A 23,342-nucleotide genomic window follows, 5' to 3' on the forward strand; every position below is an offset into this window, starting at 1 on the left:
CACATCCTTCTCCCGCCCACGGGTGATCAGTTTGAACTGCCCACCTTTTGGTTACCAGCCAAGGGCCACCAGGGCTCCAACACTTCATTAGTATTAATTAATTTGTAAGACATTATCAAGAAAAATATAATAAAGACTTTGGTTATTTCTTAAATCTACACAGGTCTATTCATAAGGTAAAATTATGTATAAATTTAGGCTTCAATATGCTTATTTTGTTGCTTTTCAGTTCTTTGTTGACACCAAGTTTTTTCTGACTGGAAAATAGGTGCAAGTAAGGAAAACAAGCCCTGAGGGTCTTAACTGTTTCTAAGAGGGTGTTATACACATAAAAGAGCTGACCCAGGATGAATATCCAAGAGGATTTGAAGGCAGACATAAAACATGTTAGATCTCAGAGAGAAAGGCAACAATTTAGTAACAGAAGACTTGATCTGAGGTGGTGGCATCCAAGAGTCAAAAGAAGGGAAACGACCAGATACAAGGATCAATGACTAGGTATAAGGAAAGTATAAGCTGTAATGACAATGAAATAAAAACTGGATTTTTAGCAAATACAGAATAAAAAGAGAGGATAATTAGAAACAAGATGGTGAAAAACAGAGAAATAATTTGAAGACTGCAAAGTTACCCGTGTATTTGGTTTTAACAGGGGAAAATTCAGGTTAATTTTCCAGCTTATTAAACTTAAGGTTATCATAACGAGATTGAAAAGCACATATGAGTCTTGTCAGAAACCAAAGCTATCAAACATGAAAACAAGTGATGTACAAACTTAAGCCTTACTTCTGATTTGCACCTTTGCATTTGATACAGTGAATCATGAAAATAACAAAAATTAAGATAGTGTGATAGTGGTTCAGGGATAGACAAACCAACCAACAAAAGACAGAAAGCCCGTAACAGATCAATATATATCTGGAAATGTGATTTTATAACATAACCTGCACTGTATGTCAGTGGTAAAAGGATAAATTTGTCCATAAATGGTACAGTCAACTGTTCAAATGAAGATGTACCCCTACTTCATACCACACAAAAAACCGATCTCAGTGGATGCAACACTGATACGAAAAGCAATGCTAACAAACTCTTAGGAGACAATATGGAACAACAGCTTTTCGACGGCAGAGAAGGGAAGGATTTCTTAACTAAGACATAACAAGTAAAATCCATAAAGGAAGGGATTAATAAATTCAAATACATTAAAATTAAGAACCTCTGTTTTCCAAAGATACCATCAAGAAAAGTGAAATGACAATCCTACAAACCAAGAACCTAACAGAAAAACAGTCCAAAGACCTGAACGTGCATTTCACACAGGAAACATCAATGGTCAAACACATGAAATGATAATGCAACTGCACTGGGGACCAGGGCAATGCATATTAACAAAGACAAACCACTTTACACCCTCCAGATTTTACAAATTGCCACCAAAGTCTGATAATATCAAATACTAGAAAGAATACTAAACAAATAGAATCCTTAGTCATGCCAAAAGTATAGATTATATGCCAATAAACAGATGCGACACTTTGAAAAATAATTTGATATTACCTCATCAAAGTGAGATAATTAACTTAATAATTCTACCCCTAGATATTTATCTTACAGAAACTCATGCTACAGGTGCAGCAGAAAACAAGGACAGCCATACTCTTTGTAACAGGAAAAACAAAACAGCAACCCCTGCCCCAAATTGAAAAATTACTGCAATGAGAAGCTAGAGAGGTAATTTATCTAATGATATATTATACAACAGTGAAAACAGATGAAATGTATCTACACACAATAATAAGGATCAATTTCACGGGTAAAATGTTGAGCAATAACAGTCACAAAAGAATACATACAATTTCACATATATACAGTTCAAAACACTATAACACATCCTTTAGGAATAAAAACTTGGTAAAATTATTATGAAAAGGAACAGTAAACACAGAACTGGGAATATGAGAAGGAGATGGGAGAGAAGGAGAATAAAGGTATGTCAAAGGTAACAGTAACGTTCTTTTTCTTAAAATAAGTGGTGGGTACAGGAACGCACCATGAATTGCTATCCTTTATACACTCCATTTCATAAATAGTTTTTAAACACCTCAATATTCAATTTTTTTAAAAAGCCAAATAATTTAAATGTCACAGTATGATCAATTCTGTGTCCTACTCTAAGTCAGATGGGTACCTTCCATCTTTTGACATTATGCGAAACCTAAGACAAACTTGTGAACTGATGCTATACAACAAAAGGGAAGATTTTCCTACTGGTCCTATCAGTAATGAACAAGGAGATAAAGACCAACTAATGCAAGAAAGGTAGATATTTAATTGTCTTTGTAGTCTATTGATGTTTCTTTAAAGAACAGGAAACAGAAATTAAAATCACCCCTTAACATACATAATTCAACGTGAGAAAGTATGAGAAACTTCAGTGTCCAACAATGGCCAAGACGGAAGACCAAAAGGTAAAAGAGAAGAAACTAAAATGAAACTTAAGTACGTTATCATTAGAAACTGTACCATCAGTGAAGAGCGACAGACAAGCCAACATACCAACCATTTTAACACAGAATATCTAGTTGAAAACAGCTGGGTCTACTAAAGGAGGAAAGCAAGCAGATGGAGCCAATGACAACAAGCAATTCAAACACCAAAATCACACCATTTCCCAAAATACATACAGCATTTACAAAAAGGAAAAATTGTAGTATGATTTTTAAAATAAACTTACCCTGAAATAAGTGAAGTTACTAGCTGCTGAATAAATGTCACTCAAAAGCAGTCTCTTGGCTTTTTCTTACACAGCGGGCAACTTTCCTTTTGAATTCTCCATTTCTGTCTTCCCTCCATTCCTTCTGTAGGTATAAAAGTAATACTGAATGATATTATGCAAACTCCCCTTATAATTTCAAATATTAATTTTAATATCAAATGTAATGCTTTGGTAATTCAAACACTTTTAAAATGTTAAAAAGTAGACAAAGTAGAAAAGCAATAAAAAATACTTCTGCAAGGTGCACTGCTTGGATACATGAACAAAAATCTCCTATACAAATGACCTGTACAGTCGAAGTTCTCTTAAAAAAAGGGAAAGATCATAAAAAAGAAGAAAAAAAAACCCATTAAGTTTTGATTACACTGAAAAGCTCAAATTTACAAATAAGACATTTAAAGGACCTGAAGGATTACACGCCCTCCCAGAAAATAAAGTGGACATACAACGTCGCCCATGTAAGGCAGATGTGTAGGAAAATACCTATTATGTATTGCATACTATTTCTAGTGCAAAAAAAAAAAAAAAATACATACAGATAACAATAACACTATCACTGCCAGGAACATGAAATGAGAACACAAACTAGCATAGTTTCCCATAAGAACACAGCTAACTTTACTGAGCATGTAAACAGAAAATTCTTAGAAAATGCCCAGTTTTCTTTTTTTTTTAATATTATTCACATAAGGACAGCAAAAACCAAATCTTTCCGACTCATAGAGACCCTATAGAACAGAGTAGAACTGCCCCACAGAGTTTCCAAGGAGCACCTGGCGAATTTAAACTGCTGACCTCTTGGTTAGCAGCCGTAGCACTTAACCACTACGCCACCAGGGTTTCCAAGGGCAGCAAAGACTACAGGAATCTTCAATCCTTGTCCTTTTAGAGGAAAAGATTCAAAAAGCCATTTTTGTCCTCAAGGCAGGACACACCAGTAAGCCAATTGTTACAATAAGCTGGGAGATGAACTATAATGTCTCTATGTACAAAGAGTAGTATGAAACTATGTAAGAAGGAAACTAACCTACACTAGAGGATAAGGGAAGTCTTTCTATTATCACTGGGCCTGGAAAAGGAAGTAGTTTTGAATATTAGGGGAGACAATTGAGGAAATATGAATATAAATTGGGTACTGAAATATATTGGGGAATCTACCCAGTGTTAATTTGGTTAGGTAAGATAACAGGAGAATGTTGTGATCTTTTGGAGATGTGTGCTTAAGTATTTATGGGTAAAATGTTATAATGTCTCTAACTCATTAATCATTTTTAAGTAAAAGCAAGGGCAATTCCAGGCAATGGGAGGACAATCTCAAGGAAAAAAATAGCACAACAACAGAGAGAATTAAGACTGCAAGCAGGGAGATCAGAGAGGAACCTATTACAATAATGTAAACAGGAAGTACAAAGGACTAAAGTCAATGGCAAAGGGGTAGAGAAGAGTTTAGAGAGACGTGTATATGACTGACATTCTCTGGTGACTGAGATTAAGACTGGGCAGTGATGACTTCTGGGTGAAAAGTAGACTGACAGATGCTGGTTCCAAAGCATGGGATAGCTGACATAACTACTGTTAGATGAGTCCATTATACCATGCACTGTGGATTACCAGATAGGTAATGTGATCATATCCATCTTATATATGGGGAACCTATAAACTCACTATACCAAAAGGTTCATCTGTTTATTTCCTTCCTCTCCTGAGATTCTATTAAAATAATACTGCTTTTTTTTTTTTTTTTTTTAAGTTATAAACCCTCAAATAATAAGGTGGCATGGAAATGATGCAATAATGGGAACACACCCTCCAAACTTATGGAAGATCAAAAGCAGGTGCAAGTATGTATTGAAACAAGCACCAGAGGGGAAAAAATAGCAATCTAGAGATGTCTCAATGGGACTGCAGCAGAGGGGGAAAGGAGCCTATTTAGCAGAACCCTAAAGAAGCCAAAATTTGGAAATGACTGATGTGAGAAAAGCCAGATAAAAAGTGGGGCTAAAAATAGAGATTAATAGAAAATTTCAACAGTTTGGCATTTCCCCCACATCACTACCACCTATATTCAAAATTCTAATATACTAATAATGACAAATAGACTTTATATAAATACATTAAAAAATACAAGAATTACGGCTGCTACTGTGGATTGGTACTGAAAGTAATAACTTCTTCGTTTTGGCATTTAAACGACACCCATCTTCTCCAACCCTTACTCTGAGTTTAATATCTGGCTTTCCACCTATGCACCCTGATGTAAAACTTGCCAGTCAACAAATACTGCCCCCACCCCCCTCCCCGCAACACACACAAAGCTCCAATCTACTTTCCTAGACCTTCGTTTCTTAATCATGAATACACAGTTGCATGGAAAACCTACTAAGTGAAGCAGGCTTCAAAACACAAAAGAAAAACAGTAAAAAAGTAGACTTCAGAGAATGTTAATTTTTTTAAACCTTTCATTATAATTTTCTACAAGAAACTATTAAATTCATTCAAGTGATAAGATTCTATTAAAAAAATAAGATAAAAACAAGCTATTAAAATTAAGTGTAATGCCAGCAAAATTAAAATTCAATAGAAAATTCAAAACCTTGTACTATTTTAGATGAAAAAGATAAAACATAATTGAGGATCAATCTGGGTAATAACCAGAACAAGTTCAAAAACAAGAATATTAAATATGGAAAAAATTCCCAAAAACTTACAAAATTTCCCAGAGCTGAAATCTTCAAACTGAAAGGGTATACATCAACCACAGAGATAAAAATTAAAGAGTTTACAAACACTGAAATTTTGAAAGACCAAGGATCAAGAAAAGAACTGAAAGGAAGTAGAAAGAAAAGACAAGACCACCTAAAAATGGAGAAGAATCAGCCTAGCATCAACCTTCTTCATCAGCAACAATAAAAGGCAAATTTGTGGACATTTTCTTTCCCTCTCCTGTAGAATTCTATAAATAAAGTATCAGTCAAGTGTAAAGAAAAAAACACTTGCAGACACAAAAGGACCAAGGACTTAATTCCCACATATCCTTTCTAAGACATGACTCTAGGATGAGGTAGAGCAAAAGGAAGAAGTCAACCAACAATAAAAAAAGAAAAAGAAATGGGGTTCAAGAAACAGGAGACCCAATCCAGAAGAGCAGTGAGAGAAAATCCAAGGCAGGCAGCTGGGCAGCTTGCTGAGAGAGTCAATCTAGTTTGGAGCCTGAGGATGAAGGGATCCAGGAGAAAGATCTCCTAGAAAAATGAGGGCTTCCTGAATAGATACTATTCATTCACTGAGAGATGAGAAAAACAAAAGTATGTTAACAAGTACAGAACACTAGAGGAAAATGCAAATAAGAAAGGTAAACAAAACTGTTTACAAGAAAGTCATGATTTAAATATGAAATAACCAATTAAATTGGAAAAGGAATTTCAAGAAAAAAAATGGAATAGATTTCGCACAAGTTGTGGCGTTCAGACTAGAAATCACATCTGCATATTCGACTTCGTATTAAGGCCTATTTCTACCCTTATGGAAATGTTCAACATCTTGAGGATGACTCTCCTTTTTCAGTAGATTTTGTCCTTTCACGACGGAGCTGTTTTGAAAGGCTAATACTTTTTGTAGGTTTACATTCTCGATTATTTGTTCTTAATTACTCTTTGTGAAGATTAAAACCAACCTGTCCACTATGATCTTATTAAAAAGAGCTGATAGCTGAGCATGAACCAAATGAAACTGTGCTGAAATGAGTCCCTTTATGTGGCCTTTTGCCTTGGTTCTCTGGAAAAACAGCTTGAGAGATTTTCCCCCTAAACCCTGAGGAGTTACTTTTGCCCTAGTTTTCTACCCCAGGGGGTTTGTTACTTTTGTCCAGGTTAACTGACATTTCTTGGGTAAGCTGTAAACAACTTGAGGTTTGATGGTTTTTGTCTGGCCCTGGGCTGCAGGCTGCCCTGTAACTGTATGCATCTTGCAGGGACTGGCCAATACACTATGCAAATGAAGTACCTGTGGTCTACTATAACGGGATTGGTCAGTTGGGGAGGGAGGGGTTGGTCAGTTTGTGGCCTTGGTGAGAGGGTCATTCCTTGAAATTGACAAGGAGTTTGTGTGTATGCAGCAAACCCCACAGATGTTTTTCAGACAGGACAGACAGGAAGCAGGAAGAAGCAGAAGGAAGAAGAAAGAGAAGCAGTAGAGAGAGGCCGTAAGGAACCTCCTAAAAGAACTGTTAACACAGGTTAAGAACTGTAACACTGAAGACAGTGACAGGCCCAGAAGGGAACCTGCAACAAAGTCAGCAATGACAAGCCTGAAGGGGCCCTGCAGCAGAGTCCATGCTGACAGATAGCAGGGCCAAGAAGCCTGTCCTGAGGGGGCCCGAGAGGAGGCCTGTCCTGAGGGGGCCCGAGAGGAGGCCTGCACGGCTGAGAGGGCCCGAGAGGAGGCCTGTCCTGAGGGGGCCCGAGAGGAGGCCTGCACGGCTGAGAGGGCCCGAGAGGAGGCCTGTCCTGAGGGGGCCCGAGAGGAGGCCTGCACGGCTGAGAGGGCCCGAGAGGAGGCCTGTCCTGAGGGGGCCCGAGAGGAGGCCTGCACGGCTGAGAGGGCCCGAGAGGAGGCCTGTCCTGAGGGGGCCCGAGAGGAGGCCTACACGGCTGAGAGGGCCCGAGAGGAGGCCTGTCCTGAGGGGGCCCGAGAGGAGGCCTGTCCTGAGAGGCCCGAGAGGAGGCCTGCACAGCTGAGAGGGCTGTCCTGAACTGAAGAAGGGAGGGATGTTCTTTCTTCCACAGGGGAGCCTTCCAGACTTAGCCTACATGCTCCTGATCCTAATCCAGAGTTGTACCGTGTTATTTCCTTAATAAGCCACTTCACTGTAAGTACAGTCTAAGTCTGTGCGACTTATCAAACCCAGAGGAGAGGGAGAAAGTGCTGTAGGAGGGATGGCTGGAGTCAGAATTGCTAAAAAAGGCTGGACTGCAGGTTATGTCTGACCTCCACCTCATGGGAAGCAGTTTTGGGCTGATTGTAGTCATTATCCCCCCGAAGTTAGGTTCTGACACTCCTACTGCTACCATTTTACCAACACAGTAATTAGTTCTCTCTCAAAATTATTCCACAGGGTTTTTTTTCCCCCTTAAGTAGCTATCACCCTTCCTCCCTTGTCTCTAACGTTTGGATTAATACTTTACGGAGTTTAAAAAAAAAAAAAAAAACCATTGCCATGGAGTCGATTCCGACTCATAGCAGCCCTATAGGACACAGTAGAACTGCCCCATAGAGTTCCAAGGAATGCCTGGCCGGTTCAAACTGCCGACCTTTTTTTTTTTGTTAGCAGCTGTAGTGCTTAACCACTACGCCACCAGGGCTTCCTACAAAGTTAAAGTGGTTATTAAATTACAAAGTTAAAGTGATTTCATGCCAGTTTTTCCTTCAATTCTATCACTAAAATTCAAAGCCATAGATTTAAAAAGAGATTATCTATAGCCTTTTTCTACATATAAGATCTCAACCAGGTTTTTGTATAACAGGTTTGAATTAACCAAAGGGGGGTGGGGGAGTGAATTTAATCTCCTGCCTTTGATAATATACTAACAAAGGTTCCAAGAATAAGCATTAGAACAAAAGGTTTTTCAAAGAAGGGTAGAAGACTGAGGAACAGAGCTAACTCTATAAAGAGACTCTAATGAAACATAAATACAAAGTTTAATACATGTTCCTGGAGTAGATTCTGGATTTAACAACAATTTAAAAAAGGGCAACTATAAAGAATATTTGAGAAATGTAAATACGGACTATATGTATTCAGTAACAGCACTGTAATGCTACACAGATCTTCTTCGTAGGAGATGCATGCTGAACTATTTACAAGTAAAGGGTTATGACAGCTGTAAACTACTCTCTGAAATGGTTTAGCAAAAAAAAGTGACTAAATTTCTACAATTGGTGAATCTGAGTGAAGCGTGTAGGGGTGTTCATTTGACTCATTCACCTCTTCCATAAATCTGAAATTTTTAAAAACAAAAGCTTGGGAATAATAACATGGACTTTAACAGAGACGTCATATTAAATTTTCTTAGGTATGACAATGGTATTATAATTTCATAAGCCAGTGTTTTCATTAGTAACAGATGCAGGCTCAAGTAGCAAGTATGTAGGAATGAAACTTCATTACATCTGCAACTTAGTTTCATATAGATTCAGGAGAAAAAAACGGATATAGAAAAATGTATATATATACAAATACACATCTAAAGATATGGTAGTTCTAGTTGAGTCTTAAGAAAGAGATCGACAGAGCGAGAGAGGATGTGCGCGTGTAGCCATCTTACCGCAGCATCGACATTAGCAGGTGAGTCTCCGTTGGGGTCTGCCAGCATAGAAATGACACTAATCATGATGGTTTCCACAGTGTGGATGGGGAGCCAGCGTTCCTCTGGCTTTTCATAACCATATTTATCTTCTCCAGGCTCATGAAGAATAGAAATGCACACATCACCATTTTTGTCAACTGCAAAATTACAGAATAAAAGTCCTGTTGTTTAAAATATTACTGATAAAATATCTATTACAGATGTGATTCTGATTCCCACAGTATCTGTGTAAAACATTAAATATATACATAAGCTATTTTCCAAAATAGTATCTGCTAAACTTTTAAGAAAACCAAGATTTTACCAAAAACACAGGTTTCATCTGACGAGCCTGACAGGAATGTAAGCATCTTTTTCATCTCTATAAAACTTCAAGATACCTAACCTCTTAACCCATTTATATACTCACCATTTAGTTTTTCTTGCCAAAGTGCTTCTTAATTTTTTGCTATGTAGTTTTAGTCTGTTACTTTTTCCTTTCATTTCAATGTCCCAGTAATGGTCTTTATAGCTGGTCTTATTTTCTGACACCAGATCCAGTTAAGAATCATATAATGCATTTAAGTTGATATTTGTCTTTAGCCTCCTTTATTTACATAGTCTTTCCCGTCTACTGCTATGAAACTACAAAGTTCTTGTACCTAATACTCACCAAATAACTGATATTCACTACTATTTTTTAAATCACTTATAACTTCTGATTCCATTTAGCTTTTTAATTCACTATGCTGTTTGGTGTAAAAAAAATTTCTGTATTTCCCTGTAAATAGCTAGTCAATCTCAGTATCAATTACTAAAAACTAACCTAACCTGAACAATGCATATCCTTCTATCTCCTTTCTCTTGAAACCATGCACATAAAACTATGAAAAAAGGGTTTACCCTCATCTTCTCATTACTTAGGTACACTTTCACCTTACAAGAAACTGGCTTCTGCCTCCTCCCAGGACGCTGTGACTGTTCTCACAAAGTGGTCTGGGTAACATATTCCCTTGGGTACTTCTATCTATCTAAAACCAACCCTCCTGGGCCAAGACAACTAATACTGTTGACGGCACCTTCCTGGACACATTTTCCTCCCTTGGCTTCTGTGATGCCCTTCTTTTCTCAGGTTCTTGAATCATTCATTCTTAGTCACTTTCTAGTTTTCCTTTTCTTGGTCTGACTTTTTATATTACCCTAATCTCCAACATTAATCATCTTTTTCCTGGGTAAATTAACTCATTAATTGTATCAAAATGTTACCTGTTATCCTGATGCCAATTATTTCTAGGCCCTGAACTCACTGCTGAGCTCTGGACTAGTTTTATCTAATAACCGATCAAGATGTGCCAAGTATACCACAAGGAAAACAAGTACAAAACTGAATCCATCTAAGCTACCCCTGTAATAACTGTTGTAACACCTTTAAAAAAAAAACAGAGACATAATTCACATTCCGTATAACTCACTAGTTTGAAGTATTTGAATTTAGTAGTTTCGAGTATGTTTGAAGAGTTGTACAGCCATTACCACAATCAATTTTAGAGCATTTTCATCATCCCAAAAGGAAATTCCATAACCATTAGCAGTCATATCCTACTTCCACCCCAATCCTAAGCAACTAATCACCTGCCTTCTGTCTCTAGAGAGCTCTAAGTTTTGGATATTTCCTGTCAATGAAATCGTATACTACGTCGTCTTTTGTGACTGGCTTCTTTCACTAAGCATAATGTTTTCAAGGTTCATCCATGTTGCATTTATCATTATTTAATTTCTTTTTACTGCCAAATAATATTCCATTGTATAGATATACCATATTTTGCTTATCCATTCATCAGTTGGTGGACATTTCCGTTGGTTCCACTTTTTTAGCTCTTATAAATAATACAGCTATGAACATCTACGTACAAGTTTTGAGTAGACATGTATTTTCAATTTTCTTGGGTATGTACCTACTGTTCGGGATTGAATTATGTCTCTCAAAAACATCTGTTGTAAATCCTAGCTTCTATGCCTATGGTTATATCATTTGGGAACGGGTTGTCTTTGTTATGCTAATGAGACAGGATTAGTATAGGGTGTAGCTTGAATCAATCTCTGAAATATAAGAGATTAAACAAGCAAGTGAGAGAAACAGAGATGGGTGAAGAGAGATGCAAAGCCACATGAAGACTGCCCGGGAGTAGAAACTAAAAGGAACAAGGACCTTCTTCCAGGGCCAACAGAAACAGAAAGCCTCCTCCTAGAGCTGGCATCCTGAATTTGGACTTCTAGCCTCTTAAACTGTGAGAAAATTAAATTTTTCTTTGTTAAAGCCATCCACTTGTGGTATTTCTATTATAGCAGCACTAGATAACTGAGACAGAATTTGGTACCAGACGAGTGGGGTGCTGCTTAACAGATACCTAATATATGAAAGGAGTTTTAGAATTGGGTAATGGGCAGAGGCTGGAAGAGTTTTAAGGTGTCTACTAGTAAAATATCGCAAAAGATGTCACTTTGAGGACTAAGGTGCTCCTGACCCAAGCCATGGTATTTTCAACTGCCTCATGTGAATGCAAAAGCTGGACAATGAATAAGGAAGACTAAAGAATTGATGCCTCTCAATTATGGTGCTGGTGAAGAATATTGAATATACCACAGACTGCCAGAAGAATGAACAAATCTGTCTTACAAGAAGTACAGCCAGAATGCTCCTTAGAAGTGAGGATGGTGAGGCTTCATCGCATATACTTTGCACATATTACCAGGAGAGACCCATCCCTGGAAAAGGACATCATGCTTGGTAAAGTAGAGGGTCAGCAAAAAAGGGGAAGACCCTTAACGAGATGGACTGACACAGTGGCTGCAATAATGGGCTCAAGTACAGCAACAATTGTGAGGATGGCACAGGACCAGGCAACGTTTCGTTCTGTTATACACAGGGTTGCTGTGAGTTGAAACTTACTTCGGGGTCACCCAACAACAACAAAAGCCTAGGTTGCCTTGAAGAGACTGTTGGTAGAATTATGGACATCAAAGGCAATTCTGGTGATGGCTCAGAAGAAAGTGAGGAGAGCTATAAAGAAAGTCTCCATCATCTTAGAGAATACATGCGGCACTAGCAACAGAACGCTGCCAGAAATGTGGGCCTTCACTATGCTTCTGGTGAGGCTCTAAAAGAAAACGATGAGCATGGGATTACACAGTGGAGGAAGGGCGATACTGTTTATGCAGCGGCAAAGAACTTGTCTGAATGATATTCAAATGTTTGGTGGAAGGCAAAACTTGTGAAGTGATGAACTTTGACATCTGGCTGCAGAGATTTTTAAGCCAGACCTTAAAGGGGCTGTGTGGTCTCTCCTTGCCTCTTACAGCAAAATGCGAGGAAAGAGATAGGCTTAAAAATGAGCTGTGCAGCAGAGGGGGACAGAAGATGGTTGATGGACACAGGGAATACAGGGTGGAGAGGAGGAGTACGCTGTCTAATTAGGGGGAGGGCAGCTAGGAATACATGGTAACGTGTGTGTGACTTTTTGTATGAGAGACTGACTTGATTTGTAAACTTTCACTTAGAGCACAACAAAAAAAATGAACTGTGCAAAATGAAAAGAGAACTTAAAGATTTGGAAAATTCTGTTGTACAAACTAAGAGCATGTGTTCTCAGATGTTCACCAAAGATGTGGCTACACAATCCTTCATTAAAGAGCTTAAGCCTGTGACTGATGGATCTAACCAACTACCAGAGCAGAAAACCCATCAGCGTAGACTGAAGGAGACAGAGAAAGAATGAAAGGAAGGAACCCGTCTGCCTTTTGGAATTCTACAAGCAGGGAACAGGCCAAAGGAGCTACATCTGTTGTCCTCCAAAAAAAGAAAAGGACTATCCCTGGAGCAGCTCGAAGATCAGCAGAACTGTTGGAACGAAAACAAAAGCAGGACCTTCTCGGTTTCAAAGTTTCAGGACATGGTCTTCTGGATCTCAAAGGGTGGGGTCATAGCCTCCTAGGTTTCAAAGAGGCAGATCTTTGCCAACTTGGTTCCAGAGTGTGGGGCAGCAAGCAGTTAAGGTGTGCCAAGGGGTAGGGCCTACGCCAAAAGCTGGGGGTGTGGGGGCTGCCATGCACAAGGGGCAGAAAAATGGGACCTGCCTGGGCTGAGGGGGTGGGGTTGCCACTCAGATGGACTAGGAAAATGGGGCCACCTAACACCAAAGGAGCAGAGCTGCTATCCCAGAGGGCCTGGAGGGTGGAGCTGAAAGCCAGGGACAAGGGGCCTCCACTCGGAATCCAGAGTGCGTGGCTAACACCCAAGGTCTACGGGGCGAGGCCAGTGCCCAGGTGGTCCCAAAGAACAGAGGATTATCTTCAAGCCTTGAGAGCTAATGTAAATTGTTCTGCTGGGTTTTCAACTTGCTTGGTGCTTGTTATCCTTTCTTTCCCTCCAATTTCTCCCACTTGTAACGCAAATATCTACTTTGGGCCTGTTCAACCATTGTACTTCGGAAGCAGATAACTTGTATCCTAGATTTCACAGGCTCACACGTGAGGAATTTTGCCCCAGGATGGAATAACATCTTAAGTCTCACCCATATTTGATTTAGGTGATTCAGAAGTTGAGATTTTGGACCTGGAGTATAAGACTTTTGGGATGATGGGATGGGGTAAATATGTTTTTTGTGAAGCAAGGACATGAATTTGGGGGGGCCAAAAGGTGGAATGTTATGGATTGAATTGTGTACCCTAAAAAATATGTGTTGTAAATCCTAATTTCTATGCCTATGGTTATAATTCCATTTGGGAATTGGTTGCCTTTATTATGTTAATTGACATGGTTAGTGTAGGGTATGCCTTAAGTTGGAAACCCTGGTGATGTAGTGGTTAAGTATTATGGCTGCTAACCAAAAGGTCAGCAGTTCGAATCCACCAGACGCTCCTTGGAAACTCTATGGGGCAGTTCTACTCTGTCCTATAGGGTCGCTATGAGTCGGAATCGACTTGACAACAATGGGTTTATGCCTTGAGTCTACCTCTTTTGAGATATAAGAGATTAAACAAACAAGCTAGAGAAGTGAAAATGGGGGAAGAGAGATGCCAAGCCACATGAAGATCACCCCCAGAGCAGAACCTAGAAAGACAAGGCCCTTCCTCCAGACCAATGGTAAGAGAAAGCCTTCCCCTAGAGCTGGCACCCTGAATTTGGACTTCTAGCCTCCTAAATTGTGAGAAAATAAATTTCTGTTTGTTAAAGCCATCCACTTGTGGTATTTCTGTTATAGCAGCACTAGATGACTAAGACACCTACCTAGAGAAGAACTGCCGGGTCATATGGTAACTATGTTTAAACCTTTAGAGGAACTGCCAGATTGTTTTCCAAAGTAGCTGCACCATTTTACATTCTTACAAGCTGTGGGTGAGGGTTCTGACTTCTCTACATTCTCACAATACTTGTTATCATGTCCTTCTGATTACAGCCATCCCAGTGGGTGTGAAGTGGTATCTCATTGTGATTTTGATTCTATATTTTTCTTTTGGCAAAATAAACGTAACATAAAATTTACCATTTTAACCAGTTTTGAGTATACAAATCAGCTGTGTTAAGTACACTCACAACGTTGTATAGCCATCACTACTATCTATTTCCAAATCTTCTTTTATCATCCCAAACAAAAATGCTGCATCCATTAGAGAGAGAGAGAAAGATGTCATCCAGTCAATTTCGACTCATGGCAACTTTACAACAGAACAAAATGTTGCCAAGCCTTGCATCATCCTCACGATCACAGGCCATGTTCAAGTCCATCATTAAAGCTATTAAGCAAATTTATCTCACCAAAGGCCTTCCTCACTCTTGCTAGCCCTCTACTTCACTGAACATGATCTCCTCCAATGACTGGCATCTCCTGATGACATGTCCAAAGTCAGTGAGTCGGACAATGTTCTATTGTGACCATAAGTAGAAGGAGACAGCCCTTCTTCCTAGTCTGTTTTAGTCTAGAAGTGCCATTAAAACCTGTCGCCACGGCTTCCAACATGACATCAACATGCAAGCCACCACACTATGACAAACAGACAGGTGGTGGCATTAAACAGTAACTCCCCATCATTCCCTACTCCCAGTCCCTGGTAACCTCTTTCTTTCTCCATGAACCTGCCTACTCTAGATACTGCCTGTAAGTAGAATTATACGATATTGGTCGTTTTGTGTCTGGTTTATTTCACATAGCAGAATGTCTTCAATGTTCATTCATGTTATAGCATGTATCAGAACTTCAATTGTTTTTATAGCTACATAATTTGGGTTTGGGAATATTCCATTGTATGTATACACCACATTTTGTTTATCCATTCATCCTCTGATGAATACTTGGGTTATTTCTAACTCTTAGTTATTATGAATAATGCTGCAGTGAACATTGGTGTACAAGTATCTGAGTCCTTGCTTTCAAGTCTTTGGGATATATGCCTAGGAGTAGAATTGCCAGGTCTTATGGTAATTCTATGCTCAACTTTTGAGGAACTGCCACACTGTTTTCTACAATGGCTGTACCGTTTTACACTTCCATCAGCAATAGATAAGAGTTCTAATTTCTCCACGGGGTCTTCACCAATACTTATTTTAATAATAGCCATCCTAATAGGCATGAGGTGATACCACATCGTGGTTTTGATTTGCATTTCCCTAGTAACTAATGAGGTTGAGCACCTTTTCATGTGTTTATTGGCCATTTGTGTATCTTTGGAAAAATGTCTATTCAAGTCTTCTTCCTATTTTTTAACTGGGTTGTTTGCTTTTTCGTTGATGAGTTGTAGAAGTTCTTTATATATTCTGGACATTAATCTGTTATTAGATACATGATTTGCAAATGTTCTCTTCCATTCTGTGGGTTGTCTTTTCAACTCCCTTGGTAGTGTCTTTTAATGCACAAAATTTTTTAATTTTGATAAAGTCCAGTTTTTCTATTACTGCCTGTGCTTCTAGTGTCATATCTAAGAATCCACCGCCATACCCAAGGTCATAAAGCTTTTCTATGTTTTCTTCTGAGAGTTTTATAGTTTAAGCTCTTAGTTTGAGGTCTTGGATCAATTTTGAGTTGATTTTTTTTTTAAATATGGAACATGATAACAGTGGAGCCCTGGTGGCACAGTGGTTAAGAGCTACAGCATCCTACAGCTGCTAACCAAAAAAAGGATGGCAGTTCAAATCCACCAGATGCTCCTTGGCAACAGTATGGGGCAGTTCTACTCCGTCAGATAGGGTCACTCTGAGTCGGAATCAACTCGAGGGCGATGGGTTTTTTGTATAGTAATGGTTCAATTTCATTCTTTCGCAGGTGGCTATCCAGTTTTCCCAGCACCATTTATTGAATAGATTCTCCTTTCCCCCATTGAACAAGCTTGGCATATTTGCCAAAAATTAACAGACCACATACGTGATCCGTAATTATTTGTTAAATGCCCAGTCTTCCTCTCCAATAACAGTGACATCTGGTAGTCAACAGGTGAGAGTAAATTTTCCTTCCTGCTGCCACTCTTAGTTCAAGCTTTCATTGTCTCTGACCCAGATGATTGATAAAATCCTCTATCTCTTGGCTATCATTCTGCTTTACCTTCCATTACTTCCTCCATGAGTGAAGTCTTTCTAAAAGGAAAATATAATCAAGATGAACCTACTATACAGCTTTAAAACCCATTAACGTAATGAGTCCCCACCGTCTAAAGAACAAAGTTCAAGTCAGCCGTATTTATCATTCGAAATTCTATTCAAGAATCATATTCTTTAAGAATCATTCCCTGACACTCTCTTCTACATTACCATTGTATCAAAATTTCATTGTTATGCTTGTATGTCCATCTCTCCTTTATACAGCCCTCCTTATAGAAGGGCACCATAACTCATTAATCATCTTTGTACCTCCACTGCCTAGCAGATGCTCAAAAGCTTGCTTACCCAGGTTTTCTTTCATTCCTATTTCAGAATGGCTTTCCATGCCTTCCTAATTCTAACTCCTGCTATATTTGCCATTCCTGCCCATCACCTCCTCGGATATACTTCCTTCACAAAATTACCCCCTCTTTTAAATAAACTCTTGATTATTTCCTTCTCTAATGCCTTCTCCCCTGTGGCCTACAAAACCAAAAAGTCTCTTCTACCTTCAAAAAAAAACTCATTTCAATTTGTTGTCTCCTTAAACTACCTAGGCCATTGCTATCCTTCCTCTTAACAGAAAGAAAATCTCATGTGCTTACTTATATATATGTACTCATTTAATTTTTACAAATAAAAAATAAGGCTCAAAGAGGTTTTGTCTAGAACTACAATCTTCTTTTGAAATAACAGTAAAAAGACTGCCTATCACAAAGCAAATAATTCAAATGAAGGCAAGAGAATAGATGGAAGAGGCTGATATTGCCAGTTCATGCATCCATACACCATGCAAACTTACCATTAATGGGTTCTACCAGAATTACATTGTCAGAGACATTTTTTCCCCATCTTACTGGTACAAAAGATAATCATATGTCTTCTATGATCACTGCTGTCTTAGATGCAAGGAAACATGGTAGCTCCCGTGGTTCCCAATAGTTTTCCATTTGCCAGTTCCAGTGTTTCATGATTTCCGTCTGTTTTTTAAGCTATTGGTTTCTATTACCATATTCCATACCCTTCTGGTAAATCCTTATTTAATGTATTCAATTCATTTATTACTCACTGATTTTTCTAAACTAATATAAATGGGCTTCTCTTCCTCAACCGAAAATCTTGAATATCAATAGCAGAATACAGATTAATATAGCTGCCCAAAAAGACAACTCTGATTACACATAGTCAAAACAGAAAAGAAATCCTTTCAAGCTCTATCATACAAAATAAGGCCAGAAGTTCAGAGCGGCTATCTATGAACATAGCTTATCTAGTCTGACCTTTGGCTAGCACAGAAGAGGGAGTCAGGGAATGATTCTTACAGAATATGATTCTTGAACAGAATTCTGAATGATGAATATGCCTGGCTTGAACCTTGCTCTTTTAAGCAGCGGGAACTCATTGTATTAATGGGTTTTAAAGCAGTACAGGAGGTTCATCTTGATTGTATTTCCCCTCTACAAGTGGATTTTAAATGGTAGGCTCATCTTTGGGTTAAAAAAAAAAAGTCAATGTCACCATTTCATGCACAGCAGTACTGGCTGCTTTACAAGTCTAAAAAATGCAATATGTTATCTCATTTGGCCCTAGCAGTCACCTTCTGAGGTAGGTGAGAAATTCCTTTTTTACAGATTAGAGTATAGATAAAAAGTTAAGAGTTATCCACTGTCTAAAAGCTCAGAAGAAGAAATACACATAAAAAAAGTCAAGGTTTAATGCCTTCTATGCTCTTTGGGTTTGATCTTGGTTATGTTCTTTGTAATAGCCAATGAGGCACCTGATACCTTGGAAATTACCTCCTCAGTTATAGGAGTTCCATTAATGCTGAGTGTCACCCAGCAATTCTGCCTCCATTTTAGAACATCATGAGTCTCAAAAAGAGTTGAAAACTAAGTAAATAAAAAAACATACTTGTCCATATTGATTTCTATTACTACATCTCTTTTAAAGACACTGGGTTTTCTGGGTTAGTATAATGTCACATGCACAATGAACTTAGAATAAGAATTCCAACGCGATTTCATTGAGAACAGTATTTTCTTACCTTGAAAACTTTAGTGACAGGCCATCACATTTGCAGATATAAAAGGAAAACTAGATAAACTTACCATTTGGATGCCAGATTTCTGTAATGAATTTCATTTTTGGAGGCCGAAGGGGATAATCTTTTGGGAAAGTGAGATGAGCCTTAAAAACACCACCTTCACTGGAAAAACAAAAACAAGTTCTCATCTGTAAATTCCTGCTTATAGGTAGACAATTATTAAAACAAGAGTGGCAGAGCTAACACTAAAAATGAAGTACGTGAACAGCCTGGATTCCAAGCAGTTACTCCAAAACCCCGTTTAATAAGCTGTCATACCTGTTAAACTCCCCTTACTCAACTCTCAAGAAAGGTGCTAAGATGAAGGTGTTTCTAAAAAGACATTCAGATCAGATCACATTACTGCCAGGCCACAAGCCTTTCCATCATTTCCCATTGTGCTGGGAACAAAATTCACAGGGCTTAACATTGCCCTAAGGCTCAGACTATCCATTTTTCCATGTTGTTCTCAAACTACCACTGTACTCTCTATTGCAGCCAGTCTTCTTACAGCTCCTCAAACATACCAAGCTTTCTTACCTTATGCACATTTTGTTGTCCGTCATCTGGGATAAGATGTGCTGACTGTCCATTCATCCATGTATTTACCCATTTCATCATTTAACAAATATTTATTCAGCACTTATGTGTCAAGCTCTAGAAGTACAGCAGTCAAAAAAATATTTTCTCTGAACTTTAGGTGTTTACATTCTAGTGACTCTCCAAAGCAGTGCTGTCCAAACAATTTTCTGCAATGTTGAAAATGTTCTATATTTGCACTGTCCTATTTTTTTTTTTTTTATACAGTAGCCACTGGCCACTGGATATAATATGGCTACTGCAACTGACAAACTGCCTTTTTATATAATTTTAATATCCACATGTGGCTAGTGACTACTGTATGGGACAGTGCATTTCCAGAACACTGTCATCTAATTAGAGACTGTGCTTGTAACTATCAAAAGAGCAATACAATGTATTATATACACTGATAACTAAAGCCAAAGAGAGCAAGTCAGCTGGAAGGGGCAAAAGTGACTATGTTCCTGTCTTGCAGCCTGGTACTAGCCATTTCCTGTTTGAAACATCCTTTTCCTCGTCTTCTGAAAGATTTTACTTGAACACCCAATCTAAACTAACCACTAGGTCCCCCTAACACACAGACCTCTTTTAATTTCTTTATTACAATCCCAATTCTCACAGCAGATTCTTTATTGTTCATTGTAGGCTCCATGAGTGCAGAGTATATGATCATGGTTTATTTCAGATCAGTGAGAAATGGAATTTAAATGGTAGCTCATCTTTGGGTTAAAAAAAAAAAAAATTCAAGTTAATTCACTGGACAAATACATTGAGTATAATCCTAGTATGTGCTAAAACACTATTCCACGTAACAGGACTCGGCAGTGAGCGAAAGTTAACAGATTACTGGTTTCGTGGAGCTTACATTCTACAGGCAGGCAGAAGGAAGTACCAAGAAAAATATCAGTAATAAGTACTATCATGGAATGATATGAGCAATCTATTGCTAAATGAAAAAAGTATCCATAAAACAAGCCTATTTGTCTTTAAGAAGAAAAACTGAGGGTATGTTTGTATACAAAAAGAAAAATACCTAGAGGCATGACACTAATACATAATGATGGTTTAATCTGGAGGGTAGAATGATGGGCTCTTTCACACTTTCTGCTTTGTACATTTTAATATAGTTTGAATGTTTAACAAGTAAACATTACTTGTTATTTCCTTTTCTAATTGTAAAAGCAAGATTGTAGTGGGGAAATTTAGAAGAAAAACACAGGTAGATCAACAATACCAAATACTTCTGAATACTTAGGAAAGGCACTGGACTTGCAATGTAAAAAGTTGGTGGCCTTGATAACACAAATTTGATAGAAGCAATAGGAAAAAGATAGTAAAGGATTAAAGAAAGAATAGGGTGACAAAGTAAAGCATAAAACGTAGAACAATATGCTTGAAGTTAAAGAAGATGGTAACTAAATGTGGAAAAATAATACACACGCTTTAAAAGAGGAAAAAAAATAATCTGTCTTCAAAGAGATGGGAGGGTGCTGGCAGAAAGATCAGAGATATTAGAAAAAGATTAACTGAGAAATCAGATAGAAATGGGAAGAAATAGAAGCCCTGGTGGCAGCATTTTTAAGTGCTAGGCAGCTAACTGAAAAATTGGTGGTTATCCACCCAGCAACTCCAAGGGAGAAAGACCTGGTAATCTGATCCATAAAGATTACAATCTAGGAAACCCCGTGGGGCAGTTCTACTCTAATCACATGGGTTCACTCTGAGTCAGAATCTACTCAATGGCACCCAACAAGAACGCCTGACCACAACAAAAGAAAGAACATCATTTCCTTTCACACAGCAAGAAAAACAGACTGAATGTAGTACAGATATCTAGAAGTAGAAAGAAAAAAACAAAGTATATGCCTGTCTTATGCCCTTAATTTTCGTAATTTATGAGCTTATCTACTGAAGGGGAAAAAACAAGGAGGCTTAAGGGAAATGGAGCCTGAAATAGCTATTGTGAGAAGGGCATTATACTGGTAAATCTGTATCTCTTCAGCCGGTTACCCCAACTGTGTAAGTTAGAGCCAAAATTGGTCTTAGGACATATTAATTATATGGACTGGTTTTTCAAACGGAGCCTGCAAAATGTACTTAGTAAGTCACTAGCCAAGTTTCTGTTTTTTGTTTTTTTCTTTAAACACAAAAATAGAATAGAAAACATGGGAGTAGTTTGTTTCAGTTATATAATCTGCAGATGTATTTCTACCCATTAATCTACATAAAGATATGATGAATGCAGTGGGTCATGAAGTAAAATTTTTTTTATTATGGCTGTGGTAAAAAAAAAAAAAAAGTTTGAAAGAAAGCTAGAAATTCAGAACACAGCAAAGATCTATACAAAAGGGCACTGGAACAGCTGCCACAAAGCCCATACACTTTATTCTACTGGTAAGGCTATTCTTGATAATATTAAGTTAGCTCTCCTAAATCTTTTTAATTTTAATTAATTAAAGCCATTCAAAAGTTTCCTATTAGGTAACTGGAATCCCCATCATGAAAAATGTCTTATTCCCTTACACTGTTTTCAATCTTTAAAATGTCAATCAAATTTAATTAATAGGGTTGCCTTAAAGCACACAATTTTCACTCTACCTGAAATGCCCTCATTCACTATGAACCAACCATGCTATTCCTTATAACTTTTCTCCTATCTGTGGACCCCTCACTTTCTGTTTTACCTGTAGAAATCCTACCTGTTTTGTTTTTTTTTTTTTAATGCCTAGCTCAGTGGGGCCCAACTTGTGGGTACAAACTACCAATGAACAGCCAAGTTAGCAAAGAGAAACCCCAAAACACAGAGGGCACAAAAAAAACACAGATTACATATTTACATGTCATATTCAGGGTTTTTTTCATACACAAAGATGCTATTGTGATGAGCAAAGTGAAAGTTTATTAAAAAGTATCAATAAATTCAAAATACCATTTCTTCTATTATATATCTTCTTAATCAACAGATACTTATAGTACAATTACTGGCACGATGTTAAAAAGAGGTATGCAACCGAGAGTTATATATCTGAAAAGACTGGGAAACCTAGGTCTAGCTCAAGTCTCTCCCCTGAGATCTCCCTTATTGTTTTTGTTTTAAATTACAAAAATCTTAGAGGGATCAGATCCCATTTTTCTACTTTGTCAGATTCTACCATTATGCCATGCTTATTTATTTAAACAGTATACTGAATGCTGTCTTCTGAAACTTTGCTAGCTCTGTACTTTATGTGTGTGTATATATATATGTGTGTGTACTTTCTATATATCCCTGTTGGTATGTGTTTCTTGTTCATTTTACCTGCCACATTCTATAACTGATTCATTCTCTAAGATACTTGATTCCTTCCAATTTTTCTGAGATTATAAGCAATAGAACGTTGAATATTTCCTAGGCATAGGATTTTTACCATAGAAATTAAACTGCTAAGACCAAGTTTAAGTATTTGTTCAGTCATACAGTAATAAACATAGTAGAGTTGGAGAGCTAAACAAAGGCAGTCCCCAAAACCCATATTCTTAAGCACTACGTTATAAATGACATGGTATTGCCACTGATCACCCCATTTGTAAGCAATTGAAGCACTAGGTTCCTTACAGATGATAGGACTTGTGGCTCTAATAAACAGAACTATAAAAGAATTTTGTAACTCCAAAAGATGTTTATGAGAGAGTTTGGACAACTCTTCATTTTCTATATCTACACAGGTAAGAAGACATTGCAAAACACACACATATAACCTTAAGATTCTGTATAACTTTCACACTATTGCCAGAGGTAAGAAACAAAATAAACTAGCCTTCAGTAATAAAGGGGGAATAAGAGATTTTTTTTTCAAGTGTATATTCACTATTCACTAACAAAATTTATAATTACACAGTGATATCCAGGTTTCCTAAACTTTCTTAAAGACCTACTGCTACTCCTTT

The 23,342-nt window shown here is 37.9% G+C and overlaps 1 protein-coding gene across 1 annotated transcript in view; it reads right to left on the reverse strand.

The window, feature by feature from the left end:
• UBE2G1 (ubiquitin conjugating enzyme E2 G1) overlaps positions 1–23,342 on the reverse strand; it is a 122,636-nt gene that overhangs the window by 15,159 nt on the left and 84,135 nt on the right. The window contains 3 exon segments of the mRNA XM_064270349.1: positions 2,738–2,861; positions 9,103–9,281; positions 18,859–18,956. Coding sequence (XP_064126419.1) covers positions 2,775–2,861; positions 9,103–9,281; positions 18,859–18,956 — 364 coding nt within the window. The 3' untranslated portion in view covers positions 2,738–2,774.

This window comes from Loxodonta africana, chromosome 18 (assembly GCF_030014295.1).
Source record: "Loxodonta africana isolate mLoxAfr1 chromosome 18, mLoxAfr1.hap2, whole genome shotgun sequence".
Taxonomy (NCBI): domain Eukaryota; kingdom Metazoa; phylum Chordata; class Mammalia; order Proboscidea; family Elephantidae; genus Loxodonta; species Loxodonta africana.